General features: G+C 62.0%; 3 protein-coding genes across 6 annotated transcripts; 1 reads left to right on the plus strand and 2 right to left on the minus strand.

The window, feature by feature from the left end:
• The first annotated feature begins 4,036 nt into the window (after positions 1-4,036).
• TNFAIP8L1 (TNF alpha induced protein 8 like 1) lies at positions 4,037-11,748 on the plus strand. 3 transcript variants are annotated; one of them, XM_075736197.1, is made up of 2 exons: positions 4,037-4,285; positions 10,272-11,748. In XM_075736197.1, exon 2 carries the CDS (start codon positions 10,274-10,276, stop codon positions 10,832-10,834), a length of 561 nt encoding a protein of 186 aa, XP_075592312.1. In that variant the 5' UTR covers positions 4,037-4,285; positions 10,272-10,273; the 3' UTR covers positions 10,835-11,748. The 3 variants fall into 3 exon arrangements, with proteins under 3 accessions (XP_075592312.1, XP_075592310.1, XP_075592311.1); XM_075736195.1 differs by lacking the exon at positions 4,037-4,285 and adding an exon at positions 5,463-5,730; XM_075736196.1 differs by lacking the exon at positions 4,037-4,285 and adding an exon at positions 7,716-7,954.
• A 1,939-nt stretch (positions 11,749-13,687) lies between these two features.
• MYDGF (myeloid derived growth factor) lies at positions 13,688-18,066 on the minus strand. The gene is made up of 6 exons (XM_075736194.1): positions 17,815-18,066; positions 16,809-16,859; positions 16,012-16,073; positions 15,604-15,685; positions 14,938-15,010; positions 13,688-14,572 (listed from the first exon to the last, which is right to left on the minus strand). The coding sequence occupies exons 1-6, from the start codon at positions 18,049-18,051 to the stop codon at positions 14,493-14,495; spliced, it is 585 nt and encodes a 194-aa protein (XP_075592309.1). The 5' UTR covers positions 18,052-18,066; the 3' UTR covers positions 13,688-14,492.
• Positions 18,067-18,418: 352 nt separating this feature from the next.
• On the minus strand, positions 18,419-23,158 carry LOC104632958 (procathepsin L-like). 2 transcript variants are annotated; one of them, XM_075736193.1, is made up of 8 exons: positions 22,997-23,158; positions 20,939-21,064; positions 20,671-20,793; positions 20,259-20,408; positions 19,767-19,991; positions 19,513-19,681; positions 19,194-19,308; positions 18,419-18,975 (listed from the first exon to the last, which is right to left on the minus strand). In XM_075736193.1, the coding sequence occupies exons 1-8, from the start codon at positions 22,997-22,999 to the stop codon at positions 18,876-18,878; spliced, it is 1,011 nt and encodes a 336-aa protein (XP_075592308.1). In that variant the 5' UTR covers positions 23,000-23,158; the 3' UTR covers positions 18,419-18,875. The 2 variants fall into 2 exon arrangements, with proteins under 2 accessions (XP_075592308.1, XP_075592307.1); XM_075736192.1 differs by having other exon boundaries at positions 23,014-23,134.
• Positions 23,159-23,844: the final 686 nt, after the last annotated feature.

The following is a 23,844-nucleotide window of genomic DNA, read 5'->3' on the forward strand; positions in this document are numbered from 1 at the left end:
GGGGTTAAATCCGGGGACTGGTCCCCAGTGTCCCCCCAGCGCGCGGTGACGAGGTGATGTCAGGGTGCAGCTCACACGGCTGCGTCCTGCTCCACCCCCGGGGACCTTCGTCTCATCACCCTTCGTCTCCCACCTGCACCCGCCACCCCAAAGATGCCCCCCCGCCCCCCAGTGTCACCCCTCGGGCTCAGCGGGTGCTGGGTCCCCATTTAAAACCCGTTCCTGGAGGGAACCTGCCCTCCCGCTGCCCGGATCCGGCCCTTGCAGAGCTGGTCCTCGCAGCGACGGCTCCTCAGATCCTTCAAGCCAAAGCACAAATCTTTCGGGGGACTCGCTGGGACTCAGGGCACCCTCCCAGCCCGGGAAGAGGCTCCTCCGGCCCCGGATTCCCGGGAGCGAACACGTGGGGTTGGGATACGGCTGTAATTCCTGCCGGTGAGCGCTCACGGGAGCCCAGGGACCAGCAGCTCCCCGGGGTACGGCAGGAGCAACACCTCTAATTATCAGTCCCAAGCGTTAACGGCAACACGTCTACTGCTGTGACCAATTAGCGGCTCCTGGGAGCTGCCGTGCCCGCACCGTCCCACGGGTCCCACCGGCATGGCGGCTGGTGACATCGATGCCACCGAGATGCTCGTGGCGGTGCTGGGCTCTGCCCGTTTTCTTCTCCTCCTGGCCGGAGTTCGTCGGGCTGCTTCAGTCCCTGGAGGGTGTGACAACCCCAGCGGGGGTCCGCAGCCCTTCAGGAGGGTCCGCGCTGGGGATGCTCCGGCTTCGTGTGCAGCGGGATGCCAGTTCCCGGGATGCCGGAGCTGGATGGTCCTGCTGCAGTCACAGCCCATCCCCACGGCTTCGGGGCAGCCTCGAGGGCTCGCCAGCCACCCCCACAGCTGTCAGCACCCCTAAGTGACACCTCCGCACCCCTTTTCTTCCATCCAATACCGGACAAATATCTCAGCGCATCTCCGGGATAACTGGTCCAGCGCGTGCCGGGGAGAGCATCCCCCGCTCGCGGTTCTCCACCGGAGCCGGTGGCTGCCGGGATGGATTTTGTTTTTACAGGGATGAATTTTTCCGCCTCGGCTGCTGGCGCGGAAGGTCGGCGCTGGGGAAGGGGCCGAGGTGGCGCGGCCGGCACCGGTAATGCGGCAAGAAGGGGCCATTGTGGCGAGGCGCAGCTGTGCGGGGCGCGGGAGGGGAGCGATGGGAATGCAAAATGCCGGGGAACGGGAAGGGCTCGGGGGATTCAGCGCTCCCCGGGGGTATTTCCCCACCCCACACGTGCCCCGGTGACAAAAGGGGCTTTATGGGGGGGGTGAGGTTGTTCCCTGTCCCAGGAGCTGCTGGGGTCCGTCCCAACGGGGCCACGTGGGTGCTGGGGACACCCCGTGCCCACCCTGTCCCCCTGCTCAGCAAAGCGTGCCCTTGGGTGCTGGCGCTGGGGTGCTCCTGGGGACCTGGTCCCCTTGGTGCCCAGGCTGGGCCACCCGCATCCTGCTCTCAGAGCGGATGGAGACGGGGTCCTCGAAGTGGCGTGACAAAGTGACACGGGGGACGAAGGGAAGGGGGGATCGGGGGGGGGGGCAGAGAGCGGCTCTGTGCCCTTCCCAGGTCTCTTCTCCAGTGGGCAGCAGCTCCTGTTTCTCTTGCTGAGCTCTCCTGAATTATTCAAGCGCTGCCTCTCGAGGATGCTCCCCCCTTGCCCGGAGCAGAGACCCCCCCCGCACCCGGCCAGGGGCCGCAGAGGTGGGGAGCGGCCGGGGCTGGTGCCGATGTGCCGGGTGCTGAGGCGGGATGCGTCGTGCCAGCGGGAGCGGGATGAGACCCCCCTGAGCACGGGGCGATGCTCAGCGTGCGGGAGAGGAGCCATCGCAAACACCATTTCATTTCTTTGAAAGGAGGAGAGGAGGAAAGGGGAGGGGGAGAGACAGACAGCGCGCGAGCTGGCCCAGATCCTGTTTCTTCTCCTTTTTATTCTCTGTTTCCGTGCAGTGCCAGCTCTCGTCCCCCGCTGATCGGCGACGGCTGCTGCATCCACCGCGGCAGAGCCCGGTGCCACCCAGCAGGGATGGGGCTTTGCTGGGGCTCACCCCCGGCCGAGCACCCCCTCAGCCGCTGCTGGGACCCCAGGAGGGTTTGGGCTCCGGGGCTGGGAGCGAGGTGGGGAGCTGTGCAATGCGGGGGGCTGGCCCTGAGGTGCTCCCGGGGAGAGGCTGGGGGGGGGGGGCTGCATACTGGGCACACTGGGGGTGTACTGGGGGGAGCAGGGTGCCCCCCACATGCCCAGCCCATCCTGTCACCCTCTGTGGCACCTTCAGCAACGGCCTGAGAGGGGTGAGCACAGCAGCCGGGGCTGCAGGGATGTCCCAGAGACGGGGACATGGGATGGGGCAGGGATGGGGACACAGGACCCAGCAGGGATGGGGACACAGGACCCAGAAGATATGGGGACACAGGACCCGGCAGGGATGGGGGCACAGCACCAGGCAGGGATGGGGGCACAGGACAGGGCAGGGATGGGGACACAGGACCCAGCAAGGATGGGGATACAGGACCCAGAAGATATGGGGACACAGGACCCGGCAGCGATGGGGACACGGTACCGAGCAGAAGCCAGCCCTGCCAGCAGGGAGCCACCATGTTCTGCCGGTGCTTCCCCAGCTCCGTTCACCGCCTCCACCCCGGTCTCTCACAGGCTCCGTAGCCCACAGGCCCGTGCGGCGCCGGCCCCGGCCAACGGCTCGTTTCCCACCGCCGCGAGTGGCCACCAGGAAGAGCCGAGCCCAGGAGGGGGATTTACGCCGGGCAGGTTGATGCCGCAACTGTTCGGGAGAGCGGCCACAGCTGCTCCGGCTGTTCCGGCACAACGTGGGGCCAGGAGCAAATCCTCGGCGGCGGCAGGAGCGGGGGCTTGGCGTGGGCGATGCCCCAGGGGTGTCAGGCACCCCCGTGGGGTGGGGGGGGGATCGGGGAGGGGGGCTGAGGTTCGCTTCCCAGCCGCTGCGTGAGACCAAGATTCGAGTCAAGGCTGCGGTTAATCCAGACTTTAATCCACTCTAAATCCCACCTTTAATCTGTTTAACGCCACCTTTCCGAATCAGGATCCTGCACCCAGCGGGGGGGAGGAGGAGGAGGAGGAAGATGCTCGCACAGTCGGGATGCTGGGGAGCTCAGGCTGGGGGTGCCAACCTCAGCGTGGCTCAGCGGGACCGTGGGGCTCGTGGGGTCCCCGGCACAGGGACTTGCTGACCCCCACGGCCCCCCCCGGTTGCTGCACCCCGGCCTAAAAACTCCACGTGGCTGACGCCGGCCGGCGGCGGGGCCTGGGCTGCCCGGCTCGGGGCGCTTCCCGTGACGCCCCGGTGAGAAACCGGCCCTGCACGTGCCGTGGGGTGCTACCCGTGATGCCAGGCCCACACTGCCCCCCCCCCCCCCCGAGCCCCCCCGTGCAGCAGCCGCCTGCACACCCTGGCATGCTGCTCCGGTGAAGGGTGGGAGCGGGGTGGAGAGGGGCCGGCGTGGGAATGTTGCCACCGGAGCAGGTGTCCCGCGGACCCCCACGCCGTCCCCACCCCCCTTCCCACGGGTGTTACGTCCCCACGGCACACCTAGAACCCCCCACAGGGAAGCGAGCGGGGACTTTGCGGGATCCTCCCCCGGTGCTGTTGACACTCAGCCCGATCGATCAGCTCCCTCCTAAACACCCCGACGCCCCGCCAGCACCCACGCGTGACCCTCCCACCCACGCGGAACCCCCTCACCCTCCCGCGTACCCCGTCACCCGAGCGGCTCCGTACGACCCGAGGCAGGCCCGGTGCACGGCACCGCCGCCCTCTGCCCCACGCCGCGCTAACGGGACCGACCCACGCAGGACGGGCCCGCACCCCCACGGCCGCCCCGCTCCCTCTCCCACCCCCCGGGGGGGGAAAACCCCCCGCCGCGCGCTCCCATTGGCTGCTTCGTAGCAAGCCCCGCGTCTCCATTGGTCGGCACCGCCCGCCGGTCCCGCCCCCTCCGCCGCCGCCGCGCTCGGCCCCGCTCGGGACTTGGCCGCAGCCGCGGGGGGGGGAGGCCCGGACCCGCCGGCACCGGGCACCGGGCACCGGCTGCGGGGACACCGCCGCGCCCGGGCAGGGAGAGGCGCCGGGGGAAGCGATCTTCCCCCCGGCCGGCCCCGCCCCGCCCCGCCCCGCTCCGCCCCGTCCCGTCCCGTTCCGCCCCGGGGTACCGGAGGCACCGGAGCAGCCCCGGTCCCGGCGCCGCGCTCCCCTGAGGCAGGCAGCAGGTAAGGGCCGGCCGGGATCTGCTGCCCGCTGGTGCGGCGCTGCCGGGATCGGGCCCCCCCCGGGTACCCCCCCCGGTTCCCCCGGTTCCCCCGGTCCGTGGGGGTGGGGACGCTCGGTACCGGCCCGGTTCGTGCTTCCGACTCCGGGACCCGCAGCGAGGTGAAGCCTCTCGTCCCCGGAGGCGAGCACAGCCTTGTCCCGGTCCACACCACTCCCCCCCCCCCCCCCCATCATCCCCCCGGTGACACCGGGCACCGGGGGCCCCACCCGGCCCACGGGGCAGCACGGCCCCAGGAGCCCCGGGGACACACACCGAGGGTTTGGGGAGCCCCGAGGGGCGGGAGCTGCTGGGTGGGCAGAGCCCGGGGCTGTTCCCCGGGAGCCCTTGGCCGTGCCTCAGTTTCCCCACGTGGGGAGAAGACGGGCAGAGGGCGATCCGCCCCCAAAAGCGCTGGGAAATCCGAGGGGGGCTTGAAACACCACCGGGTCCGGCGGGCGACGGCTAACGGGAGCTCGGAGAAGGCGCCGGAGCCCCCCGCCATGGGGACGTCTCCGGATCCCGGGTGCGAGGGCAGGGACGGACGCCCCACGGCAGCGCTTGGCTCCGTGCGTCGCCCCGTCCTTCCTCCGCACCCGGCCGCTGCCCGTCCCCGGGGCTCTGAGGGATGAGACTCCTCCGGTCCCGGAGAGCCGAATCCCTTTGGCGAGGCCAGATCCTGCCCGGAGCCGCGGAATTGGGTGTAAAACCACAGCTTTACCCGCTCCGGTGCGGGGGGAAGGATTTGGGGGGGGTCATAAATATTCTTTGCCGACCCTGAGTCCAGCACCGGATCCGAATTATCCCGTGGAGCTTTTCTTCCCTCCCGGAGTGGCTTTGTCCTCACCGATCCGGGGGCAGGAAGCGTGCGATGCACCGAGGCCCCCGCCGCGGGACGGACGGACGGACCGACGGCGGTTTGGCCTCTGTTTTTGCCCCCCAGCTCTCCCCGTTCCGTTTTCCGCTTCCCCATGAGTCTCCTGAGCCTCCGTCTGCTCCGAGCGAAGGAGAAAGGAAGTTGCTGCCGGAGAGAGCGGCTCGATGGCAGCTTGATAAAGAAAAGGAGGAAATGGAAGGCGAGACAGATGCTCCAAAATAACCCCCCCTTCCTCCCCCTCTTCCTCTTCTCCATGCTGCAGCTGCCTCCCCGTACGGCGCCGGATCAGCTCCCCCCCCATCCCAAATCGGCACCGGCATCACCCTTCCCCGCGCCAAAATAACCGCGGTCGGCATCTCCTCCGTGTGCCGGGATCCCGTTCCCACGCGGTGCCGGCGAACGGGAAGCGCCGGCGGGATTTACCGCCCACGCCCGGGGTTGGCATCGCTGGAGCCCCCTCGGATCGGCTGCCTGGTTCCTTGCACAGGCACGTCGGAGTTGCCGGGGCGGATCGGCGTTCCCAGGCATCGGTGCGTGCCGGATTTGGTGCGAAGGAGAAACCAAAAAACTTCTGCTCCTTCCCGCAGGTGCCCGCGCCGGGGCTGCATTCGCAGCCCCGGCGCGGGCACCTGCGGGAAGGAGCTTATGGGATAGGAGGGGGTACCCGAGACGGTGGGGACAACGATGGGGACATGGTTGAGAGCGTGCCGTGCCGCGCGGTACCCGGCCGAGGTGATGCCAGCGTTCCCCGCGGCATTCCCCGGTGCTTCCCGGAGTCTTTTACCATCCTTGCCAAGAAATGAGTTTTTCCTCGGGCGAGGTGTTTACTCAGTGGCTTCCTCTCTGGCCTCACCCTGCTCGGCACACGCGCGCCGGACCCGGCGGCTCTCGGTGTTGTTTGCGCCCATGGCAACGTGCAAGGGATGGTTATTGCAAAAGGCGGCGCGGCTCCTTCCTCCTCCTCCTCCTCCTCCTCCTCCTCTGCCACCCCGGCGCTGGTAAAACGGGGTCTGAAAGCCGGAGGGGCCATGGGTGGCGGGGGACGGGCTGGTGACGGCGGTCGGGCTCTCCGGTTACGTCCCTGTGCCGCGCCGGCGCTCCGACCCGTCTCCTGTAATCTAGCGCGGTGGCGGGGTTTAATTAATTAATGGGGATTGGAGGCGCGGGGAGGTGGTGGAAAGCGATGCCGGAGGATGGAGAGCGGAGCGGCAGGATCCCATCCACCCCCCCCGCCCCCGGCGTGTGGCCGAGGATTCGGGGGCACCGGAGGTGCCGGGGTGCGGAGCAGGGGTGTTTTGGGAAGGCGCGGGAGGAAACGGATGGAGGGAAAACCGGGGCGATCTCCACCATTAAAGGTTTACGGGAGACGACGCTGCTGCGTTGGAGGAAGCCTGTAGCGAGACGGCTACAAGTTAATATGGCCCCGGTGAGGAAGAGGAGGAGGAAGAGGAGGCAGAGGCGTCTCTGCTCTCAGCTGGAGCTTCGCAGAGCCCTCCCCTCGCGCTGCACTCGTGCTCCGCGCTGCCCCATAAATTATTGAAGTGCTTTTGCTTTCTCGCATGAAATACTCAGCCCTCTGCCAAGGCAGCTGGGGGGGCGGGGGGGCACGATGAGCACACGGAGCCGCCGGTGGGTACCGGCTGTTGGGGCCGGCCGGGGCCGGGGGCTCCTTGGGGCAGGGAGAAATAACCCTGCGACGGCGTCGCTGCTGGATTCGGCCCCTCCGCTGCAAACGAGCTGCCAGCCGGCGCTCACGCGGCGGCTCTGCCGTGGCACGTGCCAGCGCCGCTGGCCCCAGGTGCTGGTGGGATGACGGGGTCTCGTGTTCCCCCCCCCCCTGCAGCCCGGAGCTTTAATTGATGCTTTTTAACGAGAGGGCCGGACTCTGCTCTCGCTCGCGCCCGCCGTGGTGTAGGAGACGTTTTCTGAGGGGGGTCCCCGTGGGACGGGGGCTGAGGTTGCAGCCGGGTGTTGGATGAGGTGCCGGCGGGTACCGGCTTGGCGGTGAGGAACGCCGGTCCTGCCGGCGGTGCTGCCCGCCCTCTGCCAGCGCTGGATTCGGTCCTCGGCTGCCCTGCCCTGCGGCGGTGCAGCCGGGATGCTGCGGTGCCCCGGCGCTGGCACGTGTCCGTCCCCGTGGCAGGGACTTCGGCTGTGTCACCGAATCCCCACCTCGTGCGGGACGTCGGGATGTCCCAACCTCGGGCCGAGCCCTCACGCCACTGCTGAGGGCTGCAACACCCCCCCCGTCCCCAAAACCTGCAAAATGGGTGGAAAACCTCTGAAAAAAGGGCTGTGACTGTCGCCAAAGCCACCGTTGGGACCACAGCCCCGCCGCGCTCTTCCGGAACAGGGAGGGACTCGGTGAAAGAGCGCCCGGCTGCTCTTTTTTCAGTAGAAGCAGCTGGGTTTTTGGAGGGTGTTTTCATTAAAATGAAGAAGAAGAAGGAGGTGGCGGGGGGGGGGGAACACAAGCTCCGAGCAGGGCTGGAAACTTCAGCGACAGGAAGGAAACGGGGTGGTTTATTTCGGTCTTGAGTTTGCTCGTCGGGGCAAGACTTGCCTCTTCTGCGCACCGATAGCGGCCCCTCCGCGAACAATGGGGTTGCGGGGCCCTTCCCAGCAGGAAAACGGCTCGTTCCGGTGAAATCTCCCGGTTGGTGCTGAGTCAGCAGGTCCTGGTGGGACAGAGCGTGGTGCGGAGGGTGCCGGGTCAACCTGCCCGGTGCTGAGCGGGAGCAAGCGTGCTGGGAGGTGAGCTTGGGTTTCCTTGGGGTTCGCAGAGAGCGACCTGCGGAACAGCCGGCGGGCACTGGAGAAGGAGCAGGTCGCGGTTTTTGGGATCCAGGAAAGACGCCACCACCACCCCCACCCCCTCACCAGCCGCTGCTTCGTGCCTCAGTTTCCCCCCCGCCACGAGCGATGCTCGCGTCCCCAGTCCCCAGCAGGAGAGGGCTGCGGGGCAGGCAGGCGTTACTCGGTGCCGGGAGCGGAGGGCTGAGCTGTGATTACAGGCGCTAATTGGGAGCCGTGGGCGCAGGGGGCAGCTCGCGGGAGCCGGCGGTTCCTATTTTTTTTTATGGGCTCCGTAGGTGGAATTTGCACTCGCTTTATGGCTGCGGTCACCCCGAGAGCTCAGGAATGGGAATTCCTGCTCAGGCGGGCACCGCTCCCGGCGGGGAGCCCAGGACACCCCGTAATCGCTGCGGGACGCGAGGGAAGGGGTTTCCGGGGTCCCAAAGCCCTGCTCCTCCCGGGAGAGCCTGCCCGCCGCGGGCAGAGCCAGTCCCCTTACAACCAAGGGAGAGAAGACGGAGCCGCGCTGCCTCTGCCCATCCTGCCCGTCCCTCCGGGCTCGGCTCCGGCAGCGTCTCGCACGTGGGGCCGTGGGCGTTAAATGAACCCGACCCGCTTTGGGAGCTGCCGACGGCTCCGCGAGAGCAACCTCTGTTTTGTCATTTCTGTCTTATTAAGCGCGAGAGCCTCAGCTCGAAGCTCACGCTGGCAAAAATCAATGTTTTCGCATCGAAGGAAATACTTACAAACCTCTGTGTTTTTCCTGAGGGCTGTAAATAACACCGCATGCGGCAGCTCGCATGGCGCCCGTGGCAGCGGCTCCGTTACCGCTTGCTTAATTCACGCCCTCGCAGAGCCCCGGCCGCCCTCGAGCTCGGGGCGCCGGCAGCTGGACGATGCCCGGGAAGCCGGGACTCAACTCGCACCATCGCCCTTGCACCACTGTCCTTGCACCATCGCCCTCGCACGACCGGCTGCAGCGAGACGGAGCCTCGGCCCCGCGGGAAGCCAGGCTTTGCTCCCGAGAGCCCGGCGCGCGCGCTCCGTGGCGGGATCGAGGATCCCTGGAGGGGTCCGGCACTGGCCGCTGGGCTCCGCGGGGTCGTTCGCCATGGGGACGGGCTGGGCTCTGCGCTACAATAACCGACGGGGGCTGCAGGTGAGACCCCCGCCCCCCTCCTCCCCTCTCTATATCCGCGGCCGATTTATCCGCAGCCATTCTCACACCAGCAGCATCCTTTAGCTTAAACAGCTCTCCTCCCCTCCCCGGTGATGTATTTATAGCGCGATCCCATCCCTTCCCCGCTCTCGCTTTGCCAGGCTGACCGTGCCACGTGCAGGCTCTTGCGTAAGCGCCCCCCGTCTCTGCCCGTCCATCCTGGCGCGGGAGCCGGTTGTTATCGCGCCGTTCTCGCCTCCCCGCGATTTGTAGCTCCGCGATTTCCAGGGGCAAGATGCAGCTCCGGGGTCGGTGGCGTTTTATTCGTTCACGGCAGTTTTTAAAGCCGTAATCTGCCTGAGATGATTGATTTAGTCCTGCCGAGGTGCCGGCAAGTCGGGCCGGAGGTGAGCAGGGGGTGAGGTTTCTGGCTTGCCGAATTATTCACCTCCGCGCGATGCTCGTGCTGGCTCCGGAGGAAGCCGAGACGGCGGCGGAACGAGCCCGAGCTCTGACGGCACGGGCGTACCGGGGCGGGCAGCGCCGGCAAACGGGACTTCAACATGTGTCGGTGGGTGCTGCAAACCGGCCGTGCCGCCCCGGCCTCGGCGGGCGCCGGGCTGTACGCCAGTGCACGGCTGTGCCGGCTGCAGCGGGTGACTCAGCCGTCACCTGGGTTGTCCCGAACTCACCCTGCAGGAAGTGAGTCAGGGTTTAAGGAAGAAAAATGTTAAAAGGATGGGGCAAGAGTCCTTCCTGCACCAGGAGGAGGGCGGCACCGGTCGTAGGAAGGAGACGGGGATGGAGGGTCACGGGCGACGCTCAGGTAGGGAGAGCTCGCTCGCCTCCGGCGCTGCCCGTCGCGCGGTAGCTTCTCCCCGGAGTCCGGGGGAGGGAAGATGGGAACACCCTGTAACTCATCCCACCAACAAAACCCGGGGCGTGAGCTCAGCGCTCTCCCTTTGGCACCCAGGAGCTCGTCTCGGTCTTGCCGTTGGCTGGAGCTGCCCTTTCCGCTCCCAAAAGGCTGCGTGGGGAGGAGAGGGGGTGGGGACTGATCCAGGCATGGGCTGAACTCTCTCTGTGTGTGTGTGTGTGTGTCTCTTCCGCCTGCAGAGATGGACACCTTCAGCACCAAGAACCTGGCCCTGCAGGCCCAGAAGAAGCTCTTGAGCAAGATGGCTACTAAGACCATAGCCAACGTCTTCATCGATGACACCAGCAGCGAGATCTTGGATGAGCTCTACCGGGCCACCAAGGAGTACACCCACAACCGCAAAGAGGCCCAGAAGATCATCAAAAACCTCATCAAGATCGTCATGAAGCTGGGCGTGCTCTACCGCAACGGGCAGTTCAACCCCGAGGAGCTACTGGTGATGGAGCGCTTCCGCAAGAAGGTGCATACCTTGGCCATGACGGCCGTCAGCTTCCACCAGATAGACTTCACCTTTGACCGCAGGGTCATGTCGGGTGTCCTCACAGAGTGCCGGGACCTGCTGCACCAGGCTGTCAACGGCCACCTGACAGCCAAATCCCACTCCCGCATCAACCACGTCTTCAACCACTTTGCGGACTATGAGTTCCTCTCGGCTCTCTACGGGCCATCCGAGCCTTACCGCACCCACCTGAAGAGGATCTGCGAAGGGGTTAACAAGATGCTGGAGGAGGACAACATATGAGGTTGGCCAAGATGGGCCATCGGCAGCGAGTGCCGGACTCTGCCTCCTGTGAGACCGAGGACAGGATGTACGCCTGTTTTGACCATCACCAGCCTTGACATCCTCTTCTCCTCTGTAGTGCTAACTCATTTTCTCCTCATTTCTACAAAAGACTGAACCTCTTGACTTTGTCTAACCCTTGCCCAGGGTCTGCAAACCCTTCCCTGTGCTGGGCTGAGTCCTTTCCAGATGATCCTGGGCTTCTGGACTCCTGCTGTACAGTTTGATTTCCTTTGCCCACCAAGTGCTCTTAGCTCAGAGTCCAAGGAACTGGGTGCTCCTCACCTTGAACTCTGTCGTAACCTTCCTGGGGGAAAACCAAACCAAAGACCTGCGGTGCATTGACACCTCCAAGGTGTCTCTGAGCGGGTGGGCGGTTGCTTGGATGAACGGTTGGGAGAGCCTATTACCGCAGGGTTGTGGAGCCCCATGGTTGTCCTTCAGCAGCTCCATGACATGGTGGGAGCAAATCATGGTCCAGGCTCGTGCTGCCCATGGTAGGAAGGTGCTTCTGCACCTTGGAGGCTACAATGGGCTTTGGCCTCTTAAAAGACAAGTCCTGGAGACCGGAAGGATCCCACCTCGCCTGGGCGAGCGGCTGTCCCTTGGGGCAGGGAGGGAGCTGGAGGTACCTGCTCCTTCCCTGCCACCCTGGAACACACCCCTTCACCCAAGACCCGACTCTCTCCGCCAGCCTCCCGTGACGGTACCGCTGTGATGGCTCCAACACCTTCCTTGGTGGTTGTCCAAAGCTCTCCCTGGGATTTCATACGTTTTACATGTCCTCCACTGAGTTATGGTTGTTATTTTTTTAGCAAACTCTGTAGCCTCGATGAGTTATTTAAATAAACTCACAGTTTGGCCTGGGTGCTCCACGCGGTTGATACAAAGGCGGTTGACAGCGGTAACATGAGCGGCCGGGGGCTGTTGGTTTTGTTTTTTAAATGGCGATTGCTCTCTGCGACCTGGGGTTTTTAACTCGCTGTCCCCTGGCGTCGCTGCTGCCCAGGCTGCCCCAGCTCCGCGAGGCTTTGCACGGCCGGGGTTGAACCGGTGGGAGGAAACGTGGTGCAAAACCCAGCGCAAACCGATAGAAAAGGTCCAGGGTCCGGGGCGGGGGGGGGGGGGCGCAAATCCTGCTCCCCTGCAGACACCCACGCGTGCTCCTCCGCATCCCCGCATCCCCTCGCTGCGCAGCGGGAGCTAAAAAAAAAGCACAACCCCGAGAGCAGAAAGCAATGGGCACCTTTGCGGAATTCAATACAGGTGTGTTGTGAAAGCGTTGCGCGCTCAGAGCACGGACGCACCAGCCGTGGCCCGCTTCCAACCCGCCGATCTTGGCTTTGAACACCGAAAATTGCCCTTTTAGTATACAAGATGCCGCACAATCTCAGCTGGCCTTATCTCCGCGACCTTCTTGTGCCTCCTGTTCCGTGGGATGTCTCCAGGCACGGGAGGCTGCCAACGCTCGCGGGCAGAGAGTGGCTCCACGGCTCCCATTCGCTGCTCCCGTTCCACCGCTGGCTCGAGGCACTGATAACTTTCAGCCTTAAAGATTTTAAAAAGAAAAAAAAAAGAAATAAAGCCCCTATCTCTGTCGTTTCATAGGCCTGGCTCCAACTATCGCAGTTTATTTAATTGCGGGATGCAGCTCGGGGAGGGGGGTAAAGCACGTTTATAGGTGTGCAGGGAGCAGAACGCGGCCAAGATCCGCCGAGGCGTTGGTCCCTCGGGGAGGGCAGGGGGAAGTCGGCCTTTGGCACGTGGCGTTTGAGAACAGACGTTCCCGTCCCCCTCCCCGGGCTCGCGGCAGCTGTCAGGTACGTGCCCAAGAGGAGCCGGAGCTGGAAACAGCTTGGTGGAGTTATCGGCAGATGCGGCGGAGCAGGCAAAGCGGAACGGGGCTGATGGATGCGGCGACGGCTGCTGCGCTGACAGCCCGAAACGCTTCGCTGTTCTGTTCTCGGCTGCGTGTCGGCAGCGGCTGCAAGATGCTCCTTAATTGCATGAAACATCTCTGCGCGGATGAGCCTGACTCACGGCTGTTCCCTCTGTCCCCAGGGTTTCGTGCGCCCCAGGACCACTCTTAACCCACCGAATGCCTGGCACCAGCTTTCCTTCAAATACAGGCACCTCATCGGAAACTTCTGCCCCGCGCCCCACAGCAAACACCCACCTCGTTCCCAAATTCTTGCCTTTTTGTCCCAAGAAGCCCTGGAGAACACGCTCTCTGCTCGAAGAGCCACCTTACAGCCCGGGTTTCCCATCCCAACCCTGGCTGGACAAGTCTGGGAAGCGAGTCCCTTCGGTTCCCTTTGCTGTTGTTCCCACCACACAACTGGTTAAACTGGGAGAAAGGCCAGAGACCAGCAACACCAGCGCCCTAAACACGGCTGGGAGCTCAGGCAGGAGCACGCTGGGGACTCACCTCCCCACCCGCAGCGCTCCTGGGCCCTGCAGGTGTCTGGAGATCCGGAAGGAGCCGCGCAGGAGAGAAAGAAACATCCGGGAACAGCCTGGAAAAGAGAGCTTGTAAAATCCTCAGTGTAAAGCACCCCTAGACTGCCAAAAACCAGGGCATCACCTCTGGGCAAAGCGCCCGTCAGGACAGCGCTGGGTTACGCAAACTTCCAGCTGGAGCCTTGTTCTCCCGTCGCTGCGTCTCCTCTTGGTGGGCAGAAGCCCTGCAAACCCTCTGCAGCCTCCAGCCTCCCCCGCGACACCTCGGCTCCTCACGGCCAAGCAAACGCCGACGGTCGCAGCACTCGCCGGGCGTCCCGTTGGAGGGGGCAGGAGTCACAGAGCAGAGCAAACTCAGGCGAGAGCACGCGATGCTTTTATTTCTTTATTTGTGTTGTATTTACACAGGAAAGGAATTCCACGTTCCCTCACTGTTATTACTCTAGATAAGAAAAAAATCACTTCTGTACGTAGAAAATAGTCCTGCAGTTGTACTAAGACATGAAAGTGTGGCTTGGACTGATTCCTGGGTTGTGTCAGAATAAGCAGCTCTGCCTTCCCCGTGCCAAGTTATCCCACCCCACGCTCTGCACCAGGGCAGGACCAGGACATCCTCCCCAGCGACGGTTTTCGGTAGCCGTGCTCAACAAGGAATCAGTTTTGGCCAACTTTTTCCCTTCCTTCCCCCTCCCACCCAATTTAATTATTTCCTCCTGTCATGCTTGCAGAGAGAGAAATCCTGTCCCCCCTCCAGAGACTAGAGAGTTAACAACTTTCCTTTAGCAAACAGTGTTTAAATCCAGCCACTTATCTTTCTGCATTGCTCTTCCTAGCAGGGGAGATAAGGAGCCCCCGTTCGAGGGGAGCTTTACCATATTCAGCAGATCAACCAAGCAGAAAGCGGGCGACAGAACGGTTGGCTGCCGATCAGGAGTCCCGGAGGAGGTTTCCAGCTGCAAAGCAGGTTGTTACTCTGACACAAGACAGAATGCGTCTGTCTTAACACCTCCAAGCCCCACTTGCGTTGGACCCTAGCACATTTCAATATGGAAAACATAAAAGGTTTGGCCAACCAAAAAAAACCCACAGTTAACAAATAATCCTCTTTATCTGCCATGCTCTTCCGGCCAAAGCACCCGGCCCAACACTGGCCTCCGAGTCACAGCTCGTCACGGGGCGTTTTTGCTACAATCATGAGTTTGGACAGTTCAAAACGGAACTTGCCTTCCCTGTGAGACACTAGAAAGAGAGAAAACAAGCACAGGATAAACAGATGGTCAGGCATGAACAAAACAGCCCTGCTGGTTCCTTTCCAGGACAATAAAGCCAGCAAGTCGGGCATTGCACTTCCTTCTTACGCACGCGACAAGCACGTTGTGATAAACCCGTTCTTCCCCCGTGCTAATTTAACATTTACACTGGAACGAGACCCGCAAAATCCTGCTGCCAGCTACGGATCGAGAGCACTATACCCCTGACTGTAACACGCGCTGTTCTATACGTCGTCACCCATCTGCGTTAAGCTTAAATACTCGTCTCCCGGTAGACAGCCAGGCTTGTCTCCCACACCACCCCTCTCTCACGTAGTTCTCTGGGTCACAGACCTGTCGTTTCGGTGATTGCAAATTCTTCCTCTTTTAAGGGGACGTCGCTTTGTCCACCTACTGCAGCTTGAGACTGAAATGGGAAGGAAGAAGGTTTAAGCAGTTGAGGCAATCCAAGGAGTTACTGTATTTAAAGCAAACAAACAACAGCGCATTTTGAGGAAGAATGAACCTGTATTTTAGTCATGTGGAGTGAAAGAATTAAATCCACATAGGAAATCCGAAGGAAATTCTCTGGCTATTTTTCCATTTCCTATTAAACCACGAACTTGTGTTGCTCAGGTACCTGAAAGCCTCACCACTGACGACTGGGAAATGGAAGAACGAACCAGACAAAGGCACCAGCAGAGGTTTTATTTACTTCGTCACATCCAATTTGTTGAGGCCAACCGAGACTCCCCTTGTGCAGCGCACCCTGGCAGGACAGTGCCTTTCGGAGTCACGACACCGGCAACGCCAGCAACAACCCGATGGCATTGAGGGAGCAGAAACAAATGGTGCGGGAGAGCCTACCTGCGGCCCCTCCTGACTGCCACTGCTCTCTAATTAGGGATGTGCTGGAGAACATTTTATTGGACAGACGTCTAATAAATGTTTTCCATGTCCAATTCATGTTTTATAACAGCCTCCCACACACCTGCTTCCACGCGATCAGCTGGGACTTACATAAGCCATGGCATGCTCTATCTTGGCTCCTTTCACTTCAGCTTTAAACTGGGTAAAGAAGAGGTAAGACTTCCCTTGGGGCCTGCAACAAGAAAGCAGTCTGTGACATCGGCAGAGGGGGCGGAGGTGCAGATACCGCTCGCGGTTCATGGCTCCCTCCTGCCACAGCCACCTCTGACTCTCTTGTAGCTCCATCTAGTGAGGAGGGTGGAGAGGGGGGAAGCACATTTACCAGCCGCCGCCTGGCTGAAGAGCCCACCCAGAGTCACAGCGGCTCTGGGGAGGGGAAAGCCCTCCGGTGCTGCCCCGCAGGGAGGCAAACCCAGGCGGGAAGCAGGGGCCCTGGCCCAGATCCCACCTGCCGCCTTGTTACTTTTGCCTCAGAGAGTTTGAGGTTAAAGAACGCACCTCCAGACAGAGCAGGAGAAGAGCAGGTTGTCTTCGCTGACTCCAATGTTCATCTGCCATTGCTGCAGAGGGGAAAGGTCCAAAGAGTGAACGTGGGCAAGAGCCTCCCGCTTCCCGCTCCCCCCTGAGGCCAGTCACCTCCCCTTCCCAGCTGCAGGCAAAGTTTCAACAGCTCTAAAATAACGCAACGTAACTGCACCACACTTGCTGGTGGCCCCTTTTACTTTGCGTTGCACAAAGCTCAAGGCCTGGTCACCCTCTCCTCTCCACGATTTCATTGGCAGAGTTATTACAGAAATGAGTTCAAGTCTCACCTCCCTTTGCACTGAAAGAAAAGGACCCAATTCTAACAGGACTTGCAGATAAGAAAGTACAAACTGTGTATCTGCACAGCACTTACTGCAGCAGCGACACGAGCTGCAAAAACCTTCAAGCTTCCTAAAGAGCACAGGAATTACTCCTACGAGGTCCTTCCTACTAACTGAGGTATGAAAATGTAACTCCCTGTTCTCCAGAGATATCCAGCCCAGAGATTTGTTAATAAGCCTTACAAATGTCACGGCCTTGCGAACCACTGCACCACCGTAACACACGAAGGACGCTTCTGTTCAGGGAGCAAATCCAGTAAGTTACTTTTGCAAACATGCAGCGTTAGAAACCGTGCAACCACCCTTCCTCACAGCTCCTGGTCCCTGGAATCAGCTCATCGCAAACAAAATCATCCTGAACAGCGTCTCACTCTGTGCAGCTGTAGAAACCGAGCGTAAGGGAAACACTCAAAGGTTTGCCCAGCTCACCTCGTTCGTTCCTCCCTGAGCTGAATACGTGAAGGTGCAGGTGTAATCCCCCTGGAAGAAGAGAAGAAGACGATGAGCAGCCTTGCTCGAGCAGGACCTTCTCTTTGTTCACCATCAGCCACTTCTCGACAATGACGTGAGATCTGGGGACACCCGAGAGGATTCCCGGGGCTCCGGCATGGTGCAGCCCCCAGCGGTCTCACCCCGGGGGTGACCGAGGAGGAGCACGGACCATGTCCGTGTCCAGACCTCATCGGAGCACAGACAGAGCCGGGACCGTGCAGCCCTCACCCCCGTGGGGTGTCAGCAGGACCCCACGGTGCTGGGGTGGGGGCCCAGGGACTCCCAGCCCCCTCTCCATAGGGCCCCTTCCTGTGCCTCCTTCCCATGGAGACCCTCTTTCTCTGAGAGCCCCTCTTCCCCCTTGGGGTACCTCCTCCCCTTGGGAACCCCCCTTGGGGACCCCCTTCTTCCTGGGGGTCAATCTCCATGGCAAGCCTCCCTCCCTGGGTACCTCCTCGTCCCACCTTGGGGAGCCATTTTCCTTGGAGACCTTCTTCTGCTGGAGATGCACCCCCCTCAGGGACCCCCTTCTCCTTGGGGACTCTCCTCTTCCTTGAGACCGCCCTCTCTTTGGTGACCCCCTTCTCCTTGGGGACCCCCTTCTCCTTGGAGACCCTCCCTCGGGGACCCCCTTCTCCTTGGGGACCCCCCTCCCTTTGGAGACCCCCCCTCGGGGACCCCCTTCTCCTTGGGGACCCCCCTCCCTTTGGAGACCCCCCCTCGGGGACCCCCTCCCCTACTCCCGTCAGAGGCCGGGTCCCCCCGCCCCTAGCAACCGGCCCCCTAGCAACCAGGCCCAGACTCCCCCCTACACTCCACAGCTCGTCCCGCCTTCCCTCGCTGACAGCCAACCCCCGCGGCGGGAAGCAGGAGCGACGTGGCGTACAGCCAATCAGATAGAGGCGCGTACCCTCTCCTCACCCCCTCCCTCCTCGCCTCTCACCAGGCTGCGGGAGAAGGAGTGAACCTCCCCGCCGGGCCGCACATCGAAGTCGGCCGTGCTCGGTTCCTCCGCGGCCCGGGCCGCCACGCACAGCAGGACGGCGGGCACCAGCGCGGCCCACAGCCTCCAACCGCTCCTCCCGCTGGGCGCCGCCATCTTGAAAAGGAAGCCCGGGCTACGGCGGGCGGGAGGGGTCAATACGAGCTGAGGCCGCTCAGCGAGCGCCTCGGCGGCCATCTTGGATGTGGGCAGGGAGCCCGGGCGGGTTAACCCTTGGGGGGCCGCCGTGGGGCCGAGACCGTGGGGCCAGGGGAACGGCCGGGACGAGGAGCCACGGGGATACAGGACAAGGGGACACGGAGACAGGTGTCTCCCCCCCCCCCCCCCCCCCGGGGCCACGCTCTGCTGTGTGGGTGCTCCCACGGGGGATATGGGGCAGCCGTGGGACGTTTTGGGGAGCCCACGCTGCCACGGGCCCAGCCCCGCAGCCCCTCTCAGCCCGGCCCCCGCTCACCCTCCAGCTCGCTGGGGCTGTGAGTGCGTGGCACTAAATCCCCCAAATTCAGGAACGGGAGGAAATAAAAAGCAGGCCGGGACGGAAACGTTTGTTTTGCGCCTTGTCACGCAGGTTTAATGGGGTAAAGAGGCGTTTTCTAGAGCCCGGCGCGCAGGGGCAGCGGCGGCGGCTCGGTCTCTGCAGGGTCAGGCAGAGCTGCGGGCACGGGCAGAAACTCCAGCCCTGGCTGCGGCCTTCGGGACGCAGCTGGAAGGAAAAGGGGCCGCGGGAGGGGAAGGAGATGGCCGGGCTGGGAGGGAAGGCACAGGAGGGGAAAAAAAAGAGCCTCTCGCCGAGCGTCGTGCGGAAGGAGCTTTGCCTTTCCCACCAGGAAAAGGACCGGCTGCATCAGCTTGGCCACCAAACCGTGGCTGGCCCCCGTTTGCAGGCACAGAGCCACTCACCGTACCAATTTTAATTGCTTCTCACCGCACACAAACAAAAACCCCTTTCTAGAAGGAAACGGCCCTGGCTCCGCAGCGCGGGGAGGGAGGGCTGGCCCGGCTCACAGCATGGGGAAGCTGGCCTGGTTGGCCACCCCGCACTGGTTGTCGGTGCCTTTCAGCAGTCGGATGTAGCCCCGCTCACCCCACACCTCCGACCAGCTGCAGGAGGAGATGGAGAAGGAGCAAATGGAGAATGAGAAATGGAGAATGTTCCCAGGCACAGAAGCACAGCCCCGCTCGGGGAGGGCGAGCGAGACGGGGACAGGGATGCTCCTGCCGCGTCCCTCTGCGCAGCTCCGGCCCCCGCAGGAGGGGGGTGCAGGCCGTGCACGGGGTGGAAGGGGCAGCAGGTTTTGGGGGAGACCCTCAGCCCTTACCTGTTCTTTAAGATCCAGTAGCTCACGTTGCGCCCCTGCTCCTGGCTTGTGCCGTAGCCCACGGCCAGCATGCCGTGGTTTACCCGCTGGCTGCAAAACATGCTGCTGAAGATGCCTGGGAAGAGCAGAGCTGGGGTGAGCCGGGAAGCGGCCTCGATCGCTTCTTCTCTGGGTGAAAGCAGGGTGGTGGATCCTGTTCCCCCTGGGCCGGGTGCCCTGGGGAAACTCCAGGGCTCAACAAGGGCTCAGCAGCCCACCCCTGCAGCGAGGCAGCCCTGCCTCAGTTTACCCATCCACGCCCCAGAAAGCGAGATGGTACCTGACTTGTAGAAGTGGAATTGGAAGCCACTGGCGTCCACCGCCACGGACACGGGGCCTATGGCCGCCACCGCCTGTTCCAGTGCCACCTCGTTGCCCTGGGCCACCAGCCAGACGGTGGAGCAGTTGGCCGCCCTATCCTGGGGGTTGTACCGGCAGCTGGAGGTGTCCTGAGAGGAGGAGGAGAGTGACACTGGGGCTGGGACCCACCGGCACCGCGCTGCTGTGTCCCCGGGGCCGCCCGCCGTCCCTTACCGTGGCCATGTAGGGGTAGACGTGCTCCGAGTTCAAGCCGCCATTGTCACGCACGTACTGGAAGGCGCGGGTCATGTAGCCGCCGTGGCAGCCGTTGTTGCCCAGCTTTCGGGAGCAGTCGATGAGGTTCTGCTCGCTCAGCACCGCCAGCTTCCCCGTCCGGTTGAAGACGAGCCCCTCCAAGGCTCCCGTGGCACTGAACGCCCAGCATGACCCGCAGTGCCCCTGGGCGAGATGGGGACAGTGGGGGGGGTGTGTGTGTGTGTGTCACAGCATCACCCCAAAACCCACCGGAGAGGAATGCTGTGATGCCCCCGGTACTGCTCTCCAGCTCCTCAGCTGCAAAACTGCAGCAGGCAAAACTATGGGAGCTGCTTCTCTAGGTTGCCCAGAGGTTTTTTGGTGCTCGGGGGGATGCTGCCGCCTGGTTCCGCTGCCCAGACTCCCGACACCCATCACACAGCCCCGTCCAGACCCCCTCCCAGTGCCCACCTGGTTCTTCACGGGCGTCACGTAGCCTTTCGCCCGCCAGTCCACCTCCGCCGGGGTCTTCACGTCTGCTGACGCCTGGAAGAGCAGCGCCGGCTTCTCCTGCCACACCGGCGTGAAGCCGTTCAGGAGCTGGTTAAACTCCTCGTCCGTCTGCAGGTCGCCAAGGGAAAATTCACGTGATGCCACGAGCGCCTGGCCGGCAGCACTGCAACTCCCCACCGGCCGGTCAACCCCCGGGAAGCAACCCAGCCCCCAGCAGAGCAGGCTGGGGACCCCCGATCCCTGGATCAAACCCTGGGTGCATCGAGGGGTCCCCGGTCCCCAGTTCGAGCCCTGGGTGCGCTGAGGGGTGTGCAGTCCCCAGGTGCAGGGAGGGGACCCCAGGGAAGGTGCCGGGGGTGTCGGCAGGTACCAGGTCCCCGTAGTGGTTCATGGCCAGGCGGAAGGCGTGCTGCCCCTGCGACTCCTCCAGGTTGTGCTGCTGGATGCGCCGCAGGTTCTTCTCCCAGACCTCCCTGCGGGCAGCCTCTGCCTCCTGCCGTGGGGAAGAGCGGCAGCAGCATCAGAAATGTCCCCGGGAGCACGGGGACACGGGACAGGGTGGGTGCACATGGGTGGCTCTAGGTGAGACCCCCTCGGAGCCAGCCCCGGCACATGCCGGGAGGGGGAGCAGGACCTACCCCTAGGTACTCCTTGGCGTGGAGGCTCTTCCACCCTTCCCAGGCCTCCTCCAGGGCCGGATCTGGTGCCGCGGCGGAGCCCAGCAGGGCCAGCAGCAGCCCCAGCGGCACGGCCATGGCACCCAGCTGGGGGGAACGGCGAGAGCAGGGTCAGCGGGGACCCCTGGCTGAGCCTCACGGCTTCCAGCTGGGCCACAGGCTGGGAGCAGGACGAGTCTTTCCAAGCCCAAATTAGAGATGAGGGGGAGGCAGAGAAATGCAAACAGAGCGGCTGAGCCAGAGGGAAGAGACACATGTTGGTTCCTTCAGCTGGATCGGCCTTCGTGTGGCCGCGCTAGTGTTTTGACAGGAGCTTTAGGAGGTCTTAGCCGTCCTTTGGGTGGCATTTAACTGTCCTTTTTAGGAGAGGAACAAGGGGCTTTGTGAGAGAGCGGAGCCTGGATGGCAAGAGGAGGCAAACGCAGACAAAAGGGCAGCGAGAGCAGCGGGGACAGCGCGGGCTCCCCCCCCTCCCTGCCCCACTACGCTCCCTACGGCCTCTTCCCGCTCTTTTTATTTGCAAAACCCCGCTGGTTTTCTCTGCCACCGGACCAGCTCTCCCTGCACCACAGCTAACCGTGCCTGCTCGGGGACTCGGCACCCAGCAGGATCAAGCCCCAAACAAAAGAGTGAGCAGGGAAGGCAGGATGGTATCCGGACCCCTCGGGAGCAAGGTTTGCCTCTTGGCTGGAGACAACTCAGCCTCCGAGCTTTGGGACTCGAGGCAAAGCAGAAGAGCCCAGCAGAGCAAAAGCTGCAGCTGCTGGGCCAGGATGAAGCTGTTTTCACTTGAAAGTCAGCGGAAATCTGCACCCGCAAAAGTCTGCACCAGCAGAGCAAGGGGCTCAAGCTGGAACCGGAGATAAGAGGTTTTTTACAGAGGTGGGGAGGTGGAGGAGCTGCCGCTCCACGCCGATGACTGAAACCTCGCATCTGTCCCAGCACGAAAGCGGGATGCCCGCGCATACGTGCTTCACCAAAATCCCTCCGTGAGGATTTTCCAATATCAATTTACACCCTTTCTTTTTGCCAGCATCCACACGCAGCCCTCCCCCAGCCCTGGCTCCCGTCGCCGCCAGCCCCCCTCCACCGCAGCCATTTGTCTTCCTCACATCGCCACCGCGTGCCCCGCGTCTCCTTTGATGGACCCTGGTATTTCTGAGCAACTTCAGAGATCAAATGCCAGAGACATCCCTAAGCACCAAACACAGTTTCCACTGACACGGCTTTCCAAGAGCGAGAGCCATCGTCGCACCTTTATTCCACATGCTTTGGGAATGAAGATGTCTGAAAGTTTTCCATTCGAGCATCTTTCAGGGCAAGCGGTGGCTTTTCCAAGCTAATTTTGTAGCTTGAGCAGTGTTTTTGTTTTAAAAATAAGCCATCGAGAACATCTGCTCTCCCTCCACATCCTCCGCCTAAAAATAAAGCCCCACACGTTGAGTTTTCGTGGGAGAAATGCCTCACAAGCCGCTCTCATGCTTAGTCCCAATTCTTGAGGAAGAGTCATTTTTGTCCGGTTTCCCTGGCCCCCGTTACAGCACCCGCCGCTTCCTCCAGCCGTTACCGCTCGCTCAGGAAATTAACTCAACTTCATGGTACAGCTGCAAATCCTTTATCCGAGAGAGAGATTCCGGGAACCCAGCTGCACCATTACCTTTCCCACAGGACAGCTGGGTGGGGGCCTCCCACATCATTTGGATTTCAATCCCCGACAGAGCCTGTTACATATTGAAAAGCTCAGGATTGCGGTAGGTGATTTCCCGGTTAATGCCTCTCAGGATTCTCAATCCTCAAAAGAAGAAAACCAACCCCTTTTTATGGCGTCAAATAATCCTACAGCTTCAGAAGCAAGCTTGGAGGATCAAAAGAGCTGACAGATTTGTAAACTCTTCTAGACGAGAGTGTTTTAAGAGTGCATTGCAGACGTTTTAGGAAACACTTACTCTTTTGGGACAGGAAAAAGCAGTTCAGATTAAGATAGAAAAGAAACAAACCCTGCAAAATAAAGCTGCTTACCATCCACTGGCACCCACCCGGCGCTAAAGAAGGCAGGGAGAAAGGGGAGCAACTTTTCTGTCTGCAGATTTCTCTCAAGGAAACTTCAGAGATATGCAACTTCCTCCATTACGTCCTCTTCCGCCCCTCCGACCTCAAAAGCTGCACCAGAAATTACTCAACGGGACATGTAGTAGAAGCTAAAACACAACTGCAATAGTCGGGACAATTATTGGGGCACAGGGGACAAAAAGGGGGCAACAAATATGCTCACAGCCATATTCAGGGAACAAAATGCTCCAGCTGTAAGATGCTTTGCATTTAAAACAGAAGGCTCCAAGCTTGCACCCTCAGGGCATTTAATAGCAGTTTAATTAATGCCTGACTCCCGTGCAGAAAGGCAAACAGCAAGGCCAGGTTTCATAAGCTTTAAGCTTCAGAGAGGGCGAGCACAGGCAGGCCCAGCACCTGCAAAAAGCAGCTCCGTGTGTCCTAGCGTGGGATCAGAGCTGCAAGTGCTTGGGAGCGCTGGGATCAGTGCAGCTGCACCCCCCCAAGTCATCGGAGGGAGTCGGGGCGCTGGGCGAGGTACCAGCCCCCAGAGCCAAGGCTGGTATTTGCAAGCACGAGATGTCTGACTTGCTCAAGGTCACGCAGCGCCTTAATGGCAGAGCCAAGAACAGTCCAGGATTCCCAACTCTCCACCCTGCATCTTCAGTTGCTTGGATCATGCTTCCCCCGAGGAACATCAGGGATTTAATATTCTCTCCACTGCTCGGCACAGAATCCGAACAGAGCGCTTTGCTTTTACCACAGACATGGCTTTGGCTATCGTGAGCCAGCTGCCATTTCCTCCTGAGCCCTCTCCT

The sequence above is a fragment of the Balearica regulorum genome, chromosome 26, assembly GCF_011004875.1.
Source record: "Balearica regulorum gibbericeps isolate bBalReg1 chromosome 26, bBalReg1.pri, whole genome shotgun sequence".
NCBI classification, from domain to species: domain Eukaryota; kingdom Metazoa; phylum Chordata; class Aves; order Gruiformes; family Gruidae; genus Balearica; species Balearica regulorum.

Excerpts from the sequence above, each read along its gene's own strand:
- MYDGF (XM_075736194.1), bottom strand. The coding sequence starts at position 18,051 with ATGGCCGCCGAGGCGCTCGCTGAGCGGCCTCAGCTCGTATTGACCCCT. Across the intron at positions 16,860-17,814 it reads ACTCCTTCTCCCGCAGCCTG|GGGGATTACACCTGCACCTT; the intron begins GTGAGAGGCGAG and ends CTCTTCTTCCAG. Across the intron at positions 15,686-16,011 it reads TTCTCCTGCTCTGTCTGGAG|GCCCCAAGGGAAGTCTTACC; the intron begins GTGCGTTCTTTA and ends TTCTTGTTGCAG.
- TNFAIP8L1 (XM_075736197.1), top strand. The coding sequence starts at position 10,274 with ATGGACACCTTCAGCACCAAGAACCTGGCCCTGCAGGCCCAGAAGAAG.
- LOC104632958 (XM_075736193.1), bottom strand. Across the intron at positions 20,794-20,938 it reads ACGCCAAGGAGTACCTAGGG|GAGGCAGAGGCTGCCCGCAG; the intron begins GTAGGTCCTGCT and ends TCCCCACGGCAG. Across the intron at positions 19,309-19,512 it reads ATTCCACTTCTACAAGTCAG|GCATCTTCAGCAGCATGTTT; the intron begins GTACCATCTCGC and ends TGCTCTTCCCAG.